At 44.8% G+C, this 18,816-nt stretch overlaps 2 protein-coding genes across 2 annotated transcripts in view; one reads left to right on the forward strand and one right to left on the reverse strand.

The window, feature by feature from the left end:
• Nucleotides 1-18,816, forward strand: part of LOC140717809 (uncharacterized) — an 845,297-nt gene that overhangs the window by 766,357 nt on the left and 60,124 nt on the right. The gene's annotated exons all lie outside the window — the stretch shown is intronic.
• On the reverse strand, nt 16-17,636 carry LOC140717550 (histone H4). Its single transcript, XM_073031125.1, has 2 exons — nt 17,503-17,636; nt 16-900 (listed from the first exon to the last, which is right to left on the reverse strand). Exon 2 carries the CDS (start codon nt 379-381, stop codon nt 70-72), a length of 312 nt encoding a protein of 103 aa, XP_072887226.1. The 5' UTR covers nt 382-900; nt 17,503-17,636; the 3' UTR covers nt 16-69.

Consider the following 18,816-nt stretch of genomic DNA (forward strand, 5'->3'; position numbering starts at 1 on the left):
CCGTCTGTGAGGCAGTGGGTGGCTCTTAGAAGAGCCTTTGTTTTGTGCTCGGGAGGAAGTGGGAGTTTTTCAGCCGCCGAAGCCATAGAGAGTGCGGCCCTGGCGTTTCAGAGCGTACACCACATCCATGGCAGTGACCGTCTTACGCTTGGCGTGTTCAGTGTAGGTGACCGCATCCCGGATCACATTCTCCAGGAAAACCTTCAGCACCCCGCGGGTCTCCTCGTAGATCAGACCCGAGATCCGCTTGACGCCGCCACGGCGAGCCAGACGGCGGATGGCCGGTTTGGTGATGCCCTGGATGTTATCACGGAGCACTTTACGGTGCCGCTTGGCTCCGCCTTTGCCCAGTCCTTTGCCTCCTTTCCCTCTGCCAGACATGATGCTGCTTCACTCAGGTCGCTGCTCAGTGACAAACCGACTGCTGCTGTCTCCTTTTATACACAGCGCCCCGACCTGCCCGAGAAACGCGCAGAGAGACAGAGGCGGGGAGGGGAGGAGACAGAGTCAGAGTGACGGACAGAGCCGAGAGCGGCCTCTCATTGTCCAGCTCCGCCTTCACTTTACTGCACCCGCCAGTTTCCAACAGAACAGAACCACAACGCTCGGATAAACTTTCAGAAGCACACCTTCAATATTGAATGTCAGTTTGTAACGTTAACACATAACACGCTTTAGAACTGACACATAATCTCTTCTAATTCCTGTTCAATTCCCCAAAAATTAAATGATGATATTCTGAAACAGAACAATTGTGAGGACGGTAACGCTGACTTTCCAGTAAAAAATAGAGACACTGCGCCCGTGGTCAGAGAAACAGAGTTAACGTATCAGACCGAAGACCCTTCATCAGATACCCCCGGTCGCATTCCTCATTCAATCTGCCGGGCCATGTTCTCTCTGAAAATTTAGAAAATGTTCTGTATTACATATTTTAAAAGTACAAGTTCACACCCTCCCTCCCCCACAATCTCCCAGCTGCCAGACCTGTGTCCGAGCACGTCACCTGTATCTACCCCTTTGCAGAATCCTCACCGCTCTTCACAACTCAGTCCAAACTTTTGCAAGTTTGCAATGACCCTTTGCTTTGTTACAGTTTAAAACGTTTTGCTGGGAAGGTTGATGAACTACCAGATCTGGGGATTTCTGTTTCCTGCTTTTGCTTCAGTGTACAGAATCTGCAGGTTTTTGTATCTATTATTTCTTTTGTATTTACTTATTTTTCATCCTATTTGGAGTAAGGAATAACTCATAGAAACATAGAAAACCTTACAGCACAATATAGGCCCTTCGGCCCTTAAAGCTGTGCAGAACATGTCCCTTCGTTAGAACTACCTAGCCCAGGAGTGTCAAACTCATTTAAGGTCACGGGTCGGATTGGGCAAAATGCGATCTCATGCCGACCGGATCAGTTGTGTGCGCATGCGTGATCCCGCAGCTTTCGTTGCCTTCGATTTTCCAGTCTGCTGTCACGTGTCTCAGTCTCTGCTGTAACTACAAAGTGTTTCACCTTACGAATTTCGTTTCTGATGAAGAAGATTGCCTAGTAAGCATTATTTTTATGATTGGTATTAACTTGCAGTCGTAGGCTGCAAGAAAGTTGTGATGAGAGAGAGTAAAAACGATGCTATTTTTGGCTAAGATTGTTTTGGAAGACACATTTTCCATTAATAAACCATTTGAAATCGAACATTAGCAGACACAAATGTAGACCTAACGAAGCAAATTGTAAATGTAGGCTACTTATTTTTTTTAGCCTGCTTCCAGCAATCAAACTCAGACAATGAACACAGTTAGCCTCTAATTTTTATTGAAGTGATCATATTTACAATAATAGAATAATCAGAAAATGAATGAAACAGAATATTATGACACTCAATATTTCATAATGCATACTGCTTACATGTCGCAGCGCATGGAACAGTGTCAGTCATGTTACACCTGCTGCTTCCAGACACCTGACATCTCTTGGCTTTTACCAGCCTGTCAACATCTGGGACAAGTTTCTGGGCAGTTGTGATTTTGATAATGTTGTTTAGATGTCTGTGTGTCAGCTGTGAGTGCAGTTTGGATTTGTTAATATTCATTATGGAGAATGCCTGCTCACAGAGATATGTTGTCCCGAACATGCAAAGGATCTTTGAGGAAAATCTGTCATCTTGGGGTACATCGGTCCCAGGTATTGATAGTATCAGTCCAGACCCACAGTCTCAGATTTATATTTCAAAGCCGAGTTGTAGGCCGTATCTTGGGTAATGATGAGTCTGAGTACAGAGAGGAAATTAAGAACCTGGTGGCATGGTGAGAAGACAATAACCTATCCCTCAACGTCAGCAAGATGAAGGAATTGGTTGTTGACTTCAGAAGGCGTAGCGAACCACACGGCCCTATCTACATCGGTGGTGCGCAGGTGGAACAGGTCAAAAGCTTTAAGTTCCTCGGGGTGAATATCACAAATGACCTTACTTGGTCTAACCAAGTAGAGTCCACTGCCAAGGCGGCCAACCAGCGCATTTACTTGCTGAAGAAATTTGGCCTGTCCCCTAAAACCCTCCCTAATTTTTATAGGTGCACCGTAGAAAGCATTCTTCCAGGGTGCATCACAACCTGGTATGGAAGTTATCCTGTCCCGGACCGGAAGAAGCTGCAGAAGATCATGAACACAGTCCAGCACATCACACAAACCAATCTTCCTTCCTTGGTCTCACTTTACACCACACGCTGTCGGAGAAGTGCTGGCAGGATAATCAAGGACAAGACCCACCCAGCCAACACACTTATTGTCCCTCTTCCCTCCGGGAGAAGGTTCAGGAGCATGAAGATTTATATGGCCAGATTTGGGAACAGCTTCCTTCCAACTGTGATAAGACTGCTGAACAGATCCTGACCTGGATCTGGGCTGTACCTTCCAAATATCCGGACCTGACTTGCACTACCATACTTTCCCTTTTCTATTTTCTATTTTTCTATTTTCTATTTAAGGAATTGGGAGTTTTTCAGCCACCGAAGCCATAGAGAGTGCGGCCCTGGCGTTTCAGAGCGTACACCACATCCATGGCAGTGACCGTCTTGCGCTTGGCGTGTTCAGTGTAGGTGACGGCATCCCGGATCACATTCTCCAGGAAAACCTTCAGCACCCCGCGGTTCTCCTCGTAGATCAGACCCGAGATCCGCTTGACGCCGCCACGGCGAGCCAGACGGCGGATGGCCGGTTTGGTGATGCCCTGGATGTTATCACGGAGCACTTTACGGTGCCGCTTGGTTCCGCCTTTGCCCAGTCCTTTGCCTCCTTTCCCTCTGCCAGACATGATGCAGCTTCACTCAGGTCGCTGCTCAGTGACAAACCGACTGCTGCTGTCTCCTTTTATACACAGGGCCCCGACCTGCCCGAGAAAGGCGCAGAGAGACAGAGTCAGAGTGACGGACAGAGTCGAGAGCGGCCTCTCATCGTCCAGCTCCGCGTTCACTTTAATAACACCAACCAATTTCCAATGGTTTATCCAACATAAAGCGCTCCAGCGGAAAAAAATTCTCTCACACACCACGTACACACTGAAGGTATTGCTCTTTGGGAGATCAAATGAAAGAAGAAAGTATAATATTAATGATTAACCCCCTTCACAGCATTGGTGAAAAGAGTGATCTTGGGGATCTTGGGATCCAGGCACATAGTTCACAGAACGTGGCTACACAACGGGGTAAGGTATACAGAATGCTGGTCCCCACTGGTCAGGGTGTTGAATATAAGAGTAAGGGAGTCCTGTATTAAGACAGGCATACAAATGTACAGGGAATGGACCATGTCCAGGTAGGTCAACTTTTGGCAGTGTGAAGGATAAGAGGGTTCTTGGGGTCAGAGTCCATAGGACGCTCAAAGCAGCTGCACAGGTTGACTCCGCGGTTAAGAAGGCGTATGGTGTATTGGCCTTCATCAATCGTGGGAATGAATTTAGGAGCCGAGAGGTAATGTTGCAGCTATACCTGACCCTGGTCAGACCCCACTTGGAGTACTGTGCTCAATTCTGGTTGCCTCACTACAGGAAGTAAATGCAAGCCATAGAAAGGGTGCAGAGGAGATTTACAAGGATATTGCCTGGAATGGGGAGCATACCTTATGAGAATAGGTTGAGTCAACTTGGCCTTTTCTTCTTGGAGCGAAGGAGGATGAGAGCTGACCTGATAGAGGTGTACAAGATGATGAGAGGCATTGATCATGTGGATAGTCAGAGACTTTTTCCTAGGGCTGAAATGGTTGCCACAAGAGGATACAGGTTTAAGGTGCTGGGGAGTAGGTACAGAGGAAATGCCAGGGGTAAGTTTTTTTACTCAGAGAGTGGTGAGTGTGTGGAATGGGCTGCCGGCAATGGTGGTGGAGGCAGATATGATAGGTTCTTTTAAGAGGCTTTTAGATAGGTACATGGAGCTTAGTAAAATAGAGGGCTATAGGTAAGCCTGGTAATTTCAGAGGTAGGGACATGTTCGGCACAACGTTGTGGGCTGAAGGGCCTCTGTTGTACTGTAGGTTTTTTTGTTTCTATGACTGAACTGGACTCCAAGGGTATTGAGTGACTTGAAAATATTCTTGTATCAATCTGCTGACGTACTTTTCAATAAGCTTTTTGCAGAGCTACTAGGGGTGTTCTTTTGTCTTCATGGTGTAGTTTTTGCCGGGATACTGACTACCAACAGTAGTGTAATTTTATTACAATCAATTGAAACACCTTGACTGCACATGGTGATTTCCATTTAACTGATAATGTAACTCCTAAAACCAACTGACTGCACCAGTGATGATTTGGTGTGTTATATTAAAGGGGCTGAATACGTATACAGACAATTATTTTGTGTTTTATATCTGTAATTAATTTAGAGCACTTTGTAGAGATCTGTTTTCACTTTGACACAAGAGACTTATGTTGATCAGTAAAAAAAAGCCAAATTTAATCCGCAGTGATTCAATATTGTAAAACAATAAAACGTGAAAACTTCCAAGGGGCATGAATACTTTTCATATGCACCTTACATGTAGGGACAGTGATGAGAAAGGGGGAGGGAAAGAAGACACGGGGAAGAGTGGTCTCAAGATCCTCAGGTGTTCCTCCCGATGGGATAAAACACAAAAGGGGAAATATCAAAGAGAGGTGAGAATGGAGTTGTGATTGTCATGAGAGATTTAATTAGAAGCAGATTGGAGTACTGCTGCATCGAGTAACTTTGCTCTGAGAGGTGCAACAACCACAATCTGCTGGTGGCAACCCATTACAACTGAGTTTCCCATTCACATACCGGTATATCGGTGCCTTAAAGCTGTCTTAACCGGTGATGGGGTGGTAATGGGACAAGCTCCCACTTCCCATTAAATGCTGCAAATGGTGTCCGCCTCAAATTGCCTCCGTCAGCTAAATACAGCTCCTGACTATGGGCAGATGGGCTCGTCAACCATGCTTGACAGCTCATCTAGTGGAAGGAAAACCCTGATCTGAAACCTGGACCCTGGTGTTCACCCTCAATTTGTGGTCTGGAGTTTTCCCTCATTGTGATCACTTCATCAGGGATCCGTCACCACAAGATCTCTCTGTAATCCCACCTCATTACACAGATTACATCTGAAATGTCCTGTTCCTGGGTAAGATCCTGCTGTAAGAAACTGTCTCTGACCACTCCACAAATTCTTCTTCCACTGTACCAGTTTGATTAGTATAATCAATACACAGACTGAAGCAAACACACATAAAATGCTGGAGGAACTCAGCAAACAGTCGACATTTTGGGCTGAGAACCTTCATCAGGATGAGACAGAAAGGGACAAAAGCCAGAATAAGGTGGTGGGGGAGGGGGAGGAGGACCAGTGAGTGGGGGGGGGGGGGGGTGTGGTTTGTGGAGGGATGATGATGTGAGGAGCTGGGTGACAGGCAGAAAAGGCAAAGAGAGGAAGAGAAAGTAATCTAATAGGTTAGAATGTTGGACCATGGGATGACATGAAGGAGCTGGAGAACCTGAGAGAGATGATGGGCAGGTCATAAGGGCGTGTGAGGAGAAGTGAAGGGGTTAATTGGCAACAGAATGGGGGAAAATAAGTGGAATTGGGGGAAACAGAGTGCAGTGATATCCGGAACTTGGAGAAATCAATGTTCATGTCATCAGGATTGGGGGCTGCACAGTCAGAATATGAGGTGTTGTTTGGCTAGCCTGCATTTGGCCTCATCGTGGGAAGAGAGAAGGCTACAGACCGACATGTTAGTGATGGCCCTCTGCTGGTTAGGGTCAACCATGGATATTGTACCCTCACTGTGAAAGTCAATATGCAAGCCAGGGTAATACGATACATAAAGCAAGCTGTTGCCTATGCAGGGGCTCCTGCTCTCCATGCAGCTGATGAATCCAGAGCAACAGCAAAGACCGATGGAGTCAGGCACCAGAGTGGTCACATGACTACCAGCCTGCATTGAACATAGGACCGACAGGGAATTAGTGTTCACAGTGGGGACACAGCAAACATCCCACAGATATCTGATGGTGACATTTCAATATTGTGCAACAATGTGTAATAACCACCATCACGAGGGAGAAGCTAACACGACAAAAAGCAAACATTACCAGGTCCCAACGACCGGCACTGAAGCCTCAAGAGAAAGTAGAGACACTGAAGTCTGTCAAGACTTACTGTGTTACAGAAAGGTCCCAGTGGATTTGAAAACCATTGTTGAAGAAGGGTGGAAGATCAAAAGCAGGAGACTGTAGTCAAGTTAACTGCACTTCAGCTACTGGAGTCTATAATCGGTGAAGAAATAAGTCATTTGGAAAAGTCCAATGCATTGAACTAAGACAACAGGGTTTACAGTCAGATTCACACAGCACAGATACGAACCGCTCAGCTCAAATGGTCCACGATGACCAAAGTTCCCATCTGAGCTTGTGGTCAGTAACCCCCTCACCACCACATTATGAACAAGGCTATCCTCCTCTTTGTCCCATTTCCTTGCATTTGACCCATATCCTTCAAAACCTTTCCTTTCCATCTACCTGTCCAAGTACCTTTTTAATGTACCTGACTCAACCACTCCTCCTAACAGCTCATTCCATTTACTGATCAGCCTGTGCGTGGAAAAGTTGCCCTTCAGGTTCCTATTAAATCTCATCTCAAACCAATGCCCTCCAGTTCCTGATTCCCCTACCCTGGCAAAAAGTTTGTTATCTTTGACTCAACCCAGGCCCCTTATAATTTTATACACCTCTGCAATATCGCCACTCATTCTCCAACATTCCAGGAAAAATTGTCCAAAACACTTTCCACAAATCAGTCCTTCGAGATCCAGTAACATCCCCGTAGATCTCCTCTGCACACTTTCCAGCTCAATGGTGCCTGTCATATAGCATGGTCACTAAAACTAAACACTATTTATGAAATGCAGCCAAACCAACGTGTTGTACAACTGCACCATTTCATCCCAGCTTCTATATTCGGTGCCCTGACTGAAGGCCAGTGTTCCAAAAGCCTCTTCACCACCCTGTCCATCTGGAACCTGGTTTTTGTCTCTGTACCCTGGGTTACTGAATGTTAAGTCATGTTTGACAAACATACCAGAGATTTGAGACTTTACAGGGGAAGTTGGAGAAGTTGTGATTTTGGGTTGTCAGGAGCCATTTGCCAAGATGCCACATGAAAGGCTGGTGCACAAGACCAGATCTCAGTACTGGGAAGGAAGTGTGTTAATATTGACAGAAGACTGGTTATCATACTGAGACAGAATAACATGTCTTTTTCAGGTTGGGATGACATAACTACTGGAGTGTCCCAGCAACCTGTTCTGGAACCTCCATTATTTACTATTGATATTAATGACCTGGAGGAGTGGCAGAAAGTGAGGAATCCATGATTGTCAATGACGGGGAATGTGGTATGGGCATGTTCTGATTGGACATTTGGTCTCTCCAACAGGATATGAGGAAGCTGGTGAGTAGAATACTTGGTAAATGGAGTTTAATGTGTGAAGTGTGATGACGTGGTAGGGGGAACCAAAATTCACTACTATTTATGTGGAGATAAATTGTAATTGAGAGAAACAGAGAGGGGTCGAGGTGCTGCCTGCAAAACAAAATAGAGACGGGTGCAGTGAGGGGTCCATAAGACCATATATGACCAAGGGTCAAAGGTGAATGGCTCATTGACATTTAATGCTGGGGCATTAGTGCAGCGAAACAGAAAAGTGTTGTTACAGAGTCAAACAAACGCACAATGATGGATTTTGGGAAGTTAAAGCAGGTCAGGACATACCCAGTGAATGGCAGGGTCCTGAGGAGTGTTAATGAAAAGATAAACCTGAGGCACAGGTACATAGTTCCTGGAAAGTGCCAACACAGGTAGACAAGGTGCTGAAGAAGGTGCACGACATGCTTACCTTCATCAGCAAAGGCTTTGAGAGTAGTTGGGACATCACATTACAGTTGTACAAATCAATAATTACACCACACCAGGAGTACCCTGTGCAGTTCTGGTCAACACGAGAGGAAGGATGTGATTAAGCTGGAAAGGTGTAGAAATGATTCACAGGAATGTTACCCGGACTGGGGGCTTGAGTTACAAGGAAAGACCAGACCGACTGGGACTGTTTTCCCTGGAGTGAAGGAGGCTGAGGGGAGACCTGACAGAAGTTTATAAAACTATGAGAGGTGCAGACAAGGTAGACAGTCAGAATCACTTCCCCAGGGTAGAAATATCAAATATGAGAAGGCACAGCTTTAAAATGCCAAGGTGAGAATTTAAGGGTGGATTTCAGGGCAGGTAAGATTTCTGTTTCTGTACAGAGAGTGGTGAGGGCCGGGTTTGGGCTGCCATGGGGAGTGGTGGAAGCAGATATGATAATGACATTTAACAGGGTTTTAGATAAGCCATGAATATTCAGAGGATTGAAGCACATGAATTATACGCAGGCTGAAGAGATTTAGTTCCATTTGACATTGTGTTCAGCACAGACATCATGGGAAGAAGGGCCTGTTCCTGTGCTGTACTGATTCTGTGTTCTCAGTGAGCCTCAGTGACGGGGGATTCTTTAGCCGGGGTCACAGACAGGTGTATCTGTGGCAAGGAGAGAGACTGCAGGATGATGCATTACCTCCCTGGTACCAGGTTCAAGGATGTAACTGAACAAGTACAGGCCATTCTGAAAGGGCAGGGTGAGCAGCCAGAGGTCGTGTCCATATTGGTTCTAACAAAAGAGACAAAGTCCTGCAAAGAGACTTAGGGAGTTGGGGAAAAAGTTAAGTAGAGACTCTTGAGGGGGTGGGGGGGTATAATCCCAGTGTCACCTGCTAGCGAGGGAAGAAATAAAAAGGTGGTACAGTTATATGTGTGGCTAACAAGCTGGTGCAGGACGGAGGGTTTTAGTTACATGGATCATTGAGTTTTTTTCAGGAGAGGCGATGGGAAGTGTGAAAGGTCAGTAGTGGCATTGACGGATGTGGATTAACACAGAAAGTAAGTCCAATTAGATAAATTACAGTGTCTCAGTAGCACTGCAAGTGTACAGATAAACAAATATTAGAAGTAAGAGAAAGAATAAAAAGTTACCACAAACAGTCTGACATGAGGGGTGTCATCACTTCCCCGGCTATAGGTTGACTCATTACAGAGCCGAGGGTCAGAATGACTTCATACAGCGCTCCTTGGAGCAGCGCAGTGGTGTTAGTCTGTTACTGAAGATGCTCCTCTGTTCAGCCAAGGAGACATGCAGAGGGTGAGAAACATTGTCCAGAACTGTCAGGATTTCAGGATTGTCCAGAAGTTAGGTCTCTATTCATTGGAGCATAGAAGGTTGAGGGGGGATTTGATCGAGGTATTTAAAATGTTGAGAGGGATAGATAGAGTTGACGTGAATAGGCTGTTTCCATTGAGAGTAGGGGAGATTCAAACGAGAGGACATGATTTGAGAGTTAGGGGGCAAAAGTTTAAGGGAAACACGAGGGGGTATTTCTTTACTCAGAGAGTGATAGCTGTGTGGAATGAGCTTCCTGTAGAAGTAGTAGAGGCCAGTTCAGTTGTGTCATTTAAGGTAAAATTGGATAGGTATATGGACAGGAAAGGAGTGGAGGGTTATGGGCTGAGTGCAGGTAGGTGGGACTAGGTGAGATTAAGAGTTCGGCACGGACTAGGAGGGCCGGAATGGCCTGTTTCCGTGCTGTGATTGTTATATGTTATATGGTTATATGATTTTCCGTTGGGTCCTTTGTTCCACCATGGCCTCCAGTGTGTCTAGTTTGACTCCAATAACAGAGACAGCCTTTCTAATCAGTTTATTCTCAGATGACATCACCCGTGTTGATGCCATTGGCCCAGTACACCACTGCATAGTTAATGAGCACAGTGGCAACGAGGGGCTGAAGTGTGTTTGTATCAGTGCCGGGTGTTGAACAGTTAATGCAGACGTACTTAGAGCCTGGATTAGTACATGGCACAGTGATTCATCCATACAGAGAAGGGCAGGAGTGGTAGCAAAACATTCCAGGATCAGATTCAGACAGTCCAGAGGGAGGTGAATGAGGTTTGGGGAGCTGTACTGCTGATCAGGCAGAATGTCACAAATTCAAGGTAATCCTGGAGGCTCATCCAGTGAGACAATGTGGGTGGAACTCAGGAATGAGAAAGGTGCAATCGCTGTGATGGGATTATACTGCAGGGCTCCCAATAACCAGTAGGAGCAAGGAACAGATATTTTGGCAGGTTATGGACTGATGTAAAAACAACAGAATATCTATAGTGAATAATCACCCCAGAGTGACTGGGACTCCCTTACCACCTGAGACTTGATTGGGGCATTATTTGTTAAGTGTTTTCAGCAAGGTTTCCTGAAACAGTATGCAGATGGTCCACCAGGGAGGGAGACTTTCTTGATTTTGCCTTGGGAAATATGGGACTCACCAGATTGTGGTAGGAACAACCAGTGTTCAAAGAGGAATTAGACAGGTCCTTCAGGGGAAATAACCTGCAGAGCTGTGGGAACAGAGTGGGGAATGGGACTGTAGAAATGTTCTAGCAGGAGTTGGTACAAACTTGATGGTCAAATAGTCCAGATCATCTCAGAATGCTCCTCTGACCTGTAATAGTCCGAAAAAATTATTCTAGTCTCCAGTGAACCTTCTAAGCTCCTGGTTGGACAAGATCAATTGTGTAATAAGGACACACTTCTGTAAAAACACTGACACCATATTCCAAGCACACTGAGCTGCCAGAGCACAGCACCGGCCAGTGAGGACACAGACCAGTACAACACCCGGCTCTCTACTACAAAGTTCAAAGCTGAAAGTAAATGTATTATCAAAATACATTTCTGTCATCATATGCAACCCTGGGATTTATTTTCTTTTGGGCATACTGTTGGGCAGGGTATAAAGTAATTTGGCAGGGGCATGAGAACTGGTCTGAAAGGACTCAGGATAGGACAGATGGTAAAGAAAGAAAAGATAGCATGCAGTCAGACTGTCAGGAAGAGCGAGCAGACGATAGGACATAACTGCAGCCAGCAGAGGGATGCAGAATCAATAAGGGTAGCAAATCCAATATTTGAAGTGTTATACATCAATGCACAGAGTATAAAAAATAAGGTGGATAATCTTATTGCCATGTTACGGATTGTCATGTATAATGTGATCATCACGGAATCACGGATGAAAAATATTCATAGTTGAGAGCTAAATGCCCTAGTTAGACTTATCAGAAGGACAGGAAGGTAGGCAATGGGGATAGCATGGCTCTGCTGGTAAAGAATGGTATCAAATCAGTAGGAAGATGTGCCATAGGATCGGAAGATGTTGAATCATTGTGAGTAGAGTTAAAAAAAACTGCAAGTGTAAAAGGACATTGATTAAGTTATAAACAGGCAGTCAACAGTTGTTTGGATGTGGACCACAGATGACAACAGGAAATAGAAAAGGCATGTCAAACGGGCAATATATTGGAGATTTCAACACAGGTCAACTGAGAAAATCAGGTTGGAAATAGATCTCAATAGAGTGAGTTTGTTGAATGCCTAAGAGTTGTCTTTTTAGAGCAGTTTGTCAGTGAGCCTTCTAGGTAATCAGCTATACTGAATTGTGCGTTATTTAATGAACAGGAGGCAATTAGGGAACTTAAGGTAAAAGAACCCTTAGAAAGCAGTGATCACAGTATCATTGAGTTCAACTTGAAATTGGACAGGGAGAGAGTACAGTCTGACATAGCAGTGTTTCAGTGGAGTAAAGGTAGTAACAGTGGTATGAGAGAGGAGTTGGCTAAAGTAAATTGGAAGGAGATGCTGGCAGAGATGGCAACAGAGCAGCAATGGTGAGAGTTTCTGAGAAAAATGAAGGAGGTACAGGATAAATGTACTCCAGAAACAAATAAATACTCAAATGGCAAAATAGTACAACTGGTTCAGCTCGCTTCTCCACTCTGCACTGAACGAAGCATCTGTGCACAGACTCTCTTTGAGCATTTCAGTTCAAAACGCTACAGAATTTGCTTGTGTTTATTGTTTGCAGGATTTGTCTTTCTTTCTGCACATTGCGTGTTTGATGGTCTTATTTTATTAGTGGGTTCTTTTGGCTTTCTTTGTTTTATGGCAGCCTGTTTGAAACAAACCTCAAAGTTGTAGAATGTATACGTACTTTGATAATAAATTTACTTTGAACTTTGATTCAAAAACCTGATGCTTGAGGGATAAAATAAGGACAAAAATTTAACAAAACTTAAAACTGATGCTCAATTAACTACAGGCCAGGATGCAGAAGAGTAGAAAATGACAAATATTCTTCTTTTTAAGAACTGCAATAGAGACAAGACAGGAAACTATACCCTGGTGACTCTTACATTAGTGGAAGGGATATTACTGGAAAAGATATTTAACGATAGGATCAGCTCAGACTTTATAAGGCATTGGTCTGATCACAGTTGGAGTATTGTGAACTGTTTTGGGTCCCTTATCTAAAAAGCTGTATGCTCGCATAGGAGAGGGTCTGGAGGAGGTTCACAAAAATGATCCTGGCAATAAAAGGGTTAATGAACAAGGATTGTTTGATGGCTTTGGGCCTGTACTCTCTGGACTTTAGAAGAATGACGGAATCTCATTGAAACCGATCAAATATTGAAAGGCCTAGAATAGAGTGGGGAGGGTGTTTCCGATAGTGGGGCAGTCTAGGACCACAGGGCACAGTCTCAGAATACTAGCACATACCATTAGAACAAAGACATGGAGCAATATCCTGAGTAAAGAGTAGTGAATTTGTGCTGTTTATGTCAGGACGTTGTTCATTGACTAGAGCTCAGCATTTAACACCATCATTCCCACAGTCCTGATCAATAAACTACGGAACCTGGTCCCTCTGCAATTGGATCCTCAACTTCCTAACCGGGAAACCACAATCTGTGCAGATTGGTGATGAAACGGGCTAACCCCTATTGACATCAATGGATCTGGGGTTGAGAGGGTAAACAGCTTTAAGTTCCTCGGCATCAACATACTCGAGGATCTCACGTGGTCTGTACGTACCTGCTGAGTGGTGAAAAAGGCATTACAGCGTCTCTTTCACTTCAGATGACTGAGTAAGTTTGCTATGAGCCCCCAAATCCTAAGAACTTTCTACAAGGGCTCAATTGGGAGCATCCCGACAGGCTGCATCACTGCCTGGTATGGGAATTGTACCTCCGTTAATCGCAGGACAGACCAGCGCATTTGTAGTTGTGAACTTCCCATGATTCAGGACATTTACAAAGACCGGTGTGAGAAAAGGGCCCGAGGGATCATTGTGGACCCGAGTCACTTCAAGCACAATCTATTCCAGCAGCAACCATCCGGGAAGCGGTACTGCTGCATAAAAGACAGGAGCAACAGGCTGCTGGACAGCTCCTTCCACCAGGCTATCAGACTGATTAACTCACACTGATTTGAGGGAACCTCTATGTTACATTGGCTGTTCTATTTATTATCAATTATTATAAATTACTATGATTGCACATTGCATATTTAGATGGAGACATAACGTAGATTTTTACTCCTCAAGTACGTGAAAGATGCAAGAAATAAAGTCAAATCAAATATCTCCTCTTCACTGATGAACAACACTGGCCCTGGTGCACCTCAAGGATTTGTGCTTAGCCAACTGCTCTACTCCCTCTAAACCCATGACTATGTGACTAAATATAGCTCAAATGCAATCTATAAATATGCCTCATACAACCATTGTCGGTAGAATCTCAGATGGAGATGATTGGACAAACAGGAGTGGGATATACCAGCTAGCTGAGTGGTGTCGCAGCAACAACCTTGTGCTTAATGTCAGTAAGAGAAAACAGCTGATTGAAGGAAGGATAAGACGAGGGAACACCAACCAATCCTCAGAGGTATCAGAAGTCGACAGTGAACAATTTCAAGTTTCTGGGTGTCAATATCTCTGAGGATCTATCGATGCAGCTACAGTATAAAGAAGGCAAGACAGCAGATATATTTCATCAGGAGTTTGAAGATATTTGGTTTATCATTTTAAAACACTCAGAAACTGCTGTAGGTGTATTCTATATATATTATTTATAATATATTATTTCAGTGTTTGCACTATATTAATCTACTTAATATATATATCCATATACATATATACAGTAATGTATTTATTCTTTCTATATTATCATGTCCTGCATTGAACTGCTGCTGCTAAATTAACAAATTTCCTGACACCTGCCGGTGGTAATAAACCTGATTCTGGTTCTGACTCTGAATTCATCCCCACAGACGGATGTGGCCAATTCATTGGGTATATTGAATGTGGAGGTTCTCGATTGTGGTAGGGGGGGCGGGATAAGAGTGTTTGAGAGGGTTAAGAGATCTGTCATGATCTCTTATTCCTGGCAGAATGGGGCAGCAGACAGGATGGGCCAAATGGCCTAATTCTGCTCCTGTGTCTTATGGTCCGATGGTCTCGGAACAGCTGCAGGACATTTCAAAGGGAAAGGTGAGCAGCCGGACATCGTGGTGGACGGTGCACGTTGGTAATAGCAACGTAGGGAGGAGGAGGGATGTGGTCCTGTGCAGAGAATTCAGAGAAATTAGACAGACAGACATACTTTATTGATCCCGAGGGAAATTGGGATTCGTTACAACAGCACCAACCAAGAATAGTGAAGAAATATAACAATACAAATAATTAAATAATAAGTTAACCATGACAAGTGGAAATAAGTCCAGGACCAGCCTATTGGCACAGGGTGTCTGACACTCCGAGGGAGGAGTTGTAAAATTTGATGGCCACAGGTAGGAATGACTTCCTATGATGCTCAGTGTTACATCTCGGTGGCTGAATGTACTCCTGTTCCTAACCAGTACATTATGAAGTGGATGGGAGTCATTGTCCAAGATGGCATGCGACTTGGACAGCATCCTCTTTTCAGACACCACCATCAGAGAGTCCAGTTCCACCCCCACAACATCAATGGCCTTCCAAATAAGTTTGTTGATTCTGTTGGTGGCTGCAACCCTCAGCCTGCTGCCCCAGCACACAAAAGCAAACATGATAGTACTGGCCACCACAGCCTCGTAGAACATCCTCAGCATCGTCCAGCAGATGTTCAAGGACTTCAGTCTCCTCAGGAAATAGAGATGGCTCTGACCCTTCCTGTAGACAGCCTCATGGTACTTTGACCAGTCCAGTTTATTGTCCATTCGTATCCTCCCCAGGTATTTGTAATCCTCCACCATGTCCACACTGACTAAAAGTTAGTAAACTCTGTATCACTCCCAGTGACACTTGTTAATGGGGTGAGATATAGAGAGATACCACTAATGAATGTGTGGCTGAGGAGCTGGTGCAGGGGAAAGAGAGCCAGTTTCATGGATCAATGGGACATCTTCTAGGGATGGGTAGGCAGAAACTGTTCACTACCTAGGGTCTGCTAGGGAAAGAACAATTTTCTCCATCCTAAAACTGCACGGAATAGTTTTGTTGTGACAGGGCGGAGGTTGAAAGAGACTCTGAAGAGTGAGTTGATGGAGGTGGATAAAATTACTTGAGGCATACAAAGGTCAGAGAGACAGAGACTGTTTCCAAAGGTGTGGCTGTCTAAAGGGAATAGTTGTAAGGTGAGAGGGGGTGGTTTAAAGGGGATCAGAAGGGTAAATATTTGACACAGAAAATAGCTGGTATCCCAAATGAGCTGCCAGAGGAGGTGGTGGAGGCAAAAACACACAAAGTCTCTGTTCATGAACACTTCCCAGGAACCTGTCATTACTGTGTTCATCCTGCCCTGGTTTAACTCCCCAGTGCTGGGTCCATTGCTGTTTTCCATCTGTATGAACAATCTACATGAGAATGTGGTAAACTGGATCAGCAAGTTTGCAGATGACACCAAGATTATGGGGTATGATAGACAGCAAAGGCGGCTAGAAAATCTTGATGTGGGATGTGGACCAGCTGGAAGAATAAAGCAGGTTATAATCTGTCTGAGGGGTGGTGCAGGCTGGTATTTAAGGACCATCAGGATGAGCATTTGAATCACCAGGGTAGGGTAGGAGACAGACCAAGTGCTGAGTTAGTGGAGACAGATTCTTGATGGTCAACATAGACACGCAGAAACCACTGACTGTGAAAGTGCAGTGGGAACCTGGAACACAGAACTTCAGGATGGACTTACCTAAAACACTCAGAACCCAGGACAATGGATTTTTGTTGGACAAAGGTATTAATGCATTAGGGTTAGTAGTGTATCACCCCCCTCAAAAGGCTACCAAAATGCACCCATTCCCCGTGCTCCGGTAACAGTACTTTTAAATGAGAATTTGGTGAAGAACACTGGTTAATATCAGGAGAGATGGCAGACAGCTTGGTCACAAGGGAAGGGTGCAAACATCTTCTCAGAGGATAAGAGGTTCAGCAGAACAAGCTCACAGCTGAGAATGAAGGTAACAAACCCCACTGCAGTGGAGGACTGCAGGACAGAAACAAACCCTCTAGCCCATCACATGTATGCTCCTCATCACACACAGCTATACTAATCCCACTTTCCTGCATTAGTTTCATATCCTTGCTCACTGAAGTACCTGTGCATGTGTCTCTAATATTGCTACACAGTTCCCTGTATGTGGCATCACAGGTAGACAGGGCTGTGTGTTCTACTAGCCTTATCAACCAAAAAATTGCCTCTCATTAGAATTGCACAAAACTGTTAAAAGACAGATTTAAAGGGGATCTGAAGGGTACACACTTCACACAGGAAATAGCTGCTATCCTAAATCAGCTGCCAGAGGAGGTTTGGGGGCAGAAACCCGCGAAGTCTCTGTTCATTAAAACTTCCCAAGAACATGTCATTTACTGTGTACATCCTGCCCAGTGATTTATACAGAACTGAAACCGTCCCTTCGGTAAAACTCATCCACGCCGACCAAGTTGTCGACCTGAACTCGTCCCATCCGCCTACATTAGGCCCGGGTCCCTCTCAACTTTTCCTATCCATGTAACTGTGCAAATATGGTTGAAATATTGTACCTGAGGCAGAACGCCGGTGCGGTGAGGCGCTGACAGACACTCACTGTTCCGTGGGCAGGAAGAGGAGAGGCCGATTCCCACAGTGGAGACCGAAAACCAAAGTAGAGACCGACTCCACTTTACTACAACCCCGTGCCCACCATCCCGGACCGTTCCCCAGGAAACGACGTCGGTGAAGGTGGGACCGCGGTGACGTCAGCTCGTCACAAAACGGCAATCTGTATCAGCAGCCCAGGAGGCGGGGCAGAGTGAGCTGTCAATCAGTGGAGCCGCTGAGAAATTGCGAGCATTGTAACAGAGTGGGTACAGAGGGGGATTTTCGGGAACGGTGACCCCACCCACAGGAATTGAGTGTTATAGACAGTAATATTCACATTTTAATTTGACTTCGGTTTTATAAATATTTAATATTTGTATTTTGTATATTTTTGTGTGGATAATCTTTTATAATTTGGGGTTAAAAAAATCCATAGAACCATAGAACATTACAGCACAAAAACAGGCTTTTAGTCCCATCTTGGCTGTGCAGAACCATTTTTCTGCCGGGTCCCACTGCCCTGCACCTGGGCCATATCCCTCCATACACCTCTCATCCATGTACCTGTCCAGGTTTTTCTTAAATGTTAAAAGTGAGCCCACATTTACCACTTCATCTGGCAGTTCATTCCACACTCTCACCACTCTCTGTGTGAAGAAGCCCCCACTAATGTTCCCTTTAAACGTTTCCCCCTTCACCCTTAAGCCATGTCCTCTGGTTTTTTTCACTCCCCTAACCTCAGTAGAAAAAGCCTGCTTGCATTCACTCTATCTATACCAATCATAATTTTATATACCTCTATCAAATCTCCCCTCATTCTTCTACGCTCCAGGGAATAAAGTACCAGCAACATCCTTGTAAACCTTCTCTGCACTCTTTCAACCTTATTAATACCCTTCCTGTAATTCGGTGACCAAAACTGCACACAATACTTCAAATTCAGCCTCTCCAATGCCTTATACAACCTCACCATAACATTCCAATTCTCATACTCAACACTTTGATTTATAAAGGCCAATGTACCAAAAGCTCTCTTTACAACCCTATCTACCTGTGATGCCACTTTTAGGGAATTTTGTATCCGTATTCCCAGATCCTTCTGTTCTACTGAACTCCGCAGTGCCCTACCATTTACCTTGTATGTTCTACCTTAGTTTTTCCTTCCAAAGTGCAATACCTCACACTAGTCTGTATTAAACTTCATCTGCCATTTTTCAGACCATTTTCCCAGCTGGTCCAGATCCCTCTGCAAGCTTTGAAAACCTTTCTCACTGTCC

The sequence above is a fragment of the Hemitrygon akajei genome, chromosome 28, assembly GCF_048418815.1.
Source record: "Hemitrygon akajei chromosome 28, sHemAka1.3, whole genome shotgun sequence".
Lineage (NCBI taxonomy): Eukaryota > Metazoa > Chordata > Chondrichthyes > Myliobatiformes > Dasyatidae > Hemitrygon > Hemitrygon akajei.

Coding starts and splice junctions, on each gene's coding strand:
- LOC140717550 (XM_073031125.1), bottom strand. CDS start 381: ATGTCTGGCAGAGGGAAAGGAGGCAAAGGACTGGGCAAAGGCGGAGCC.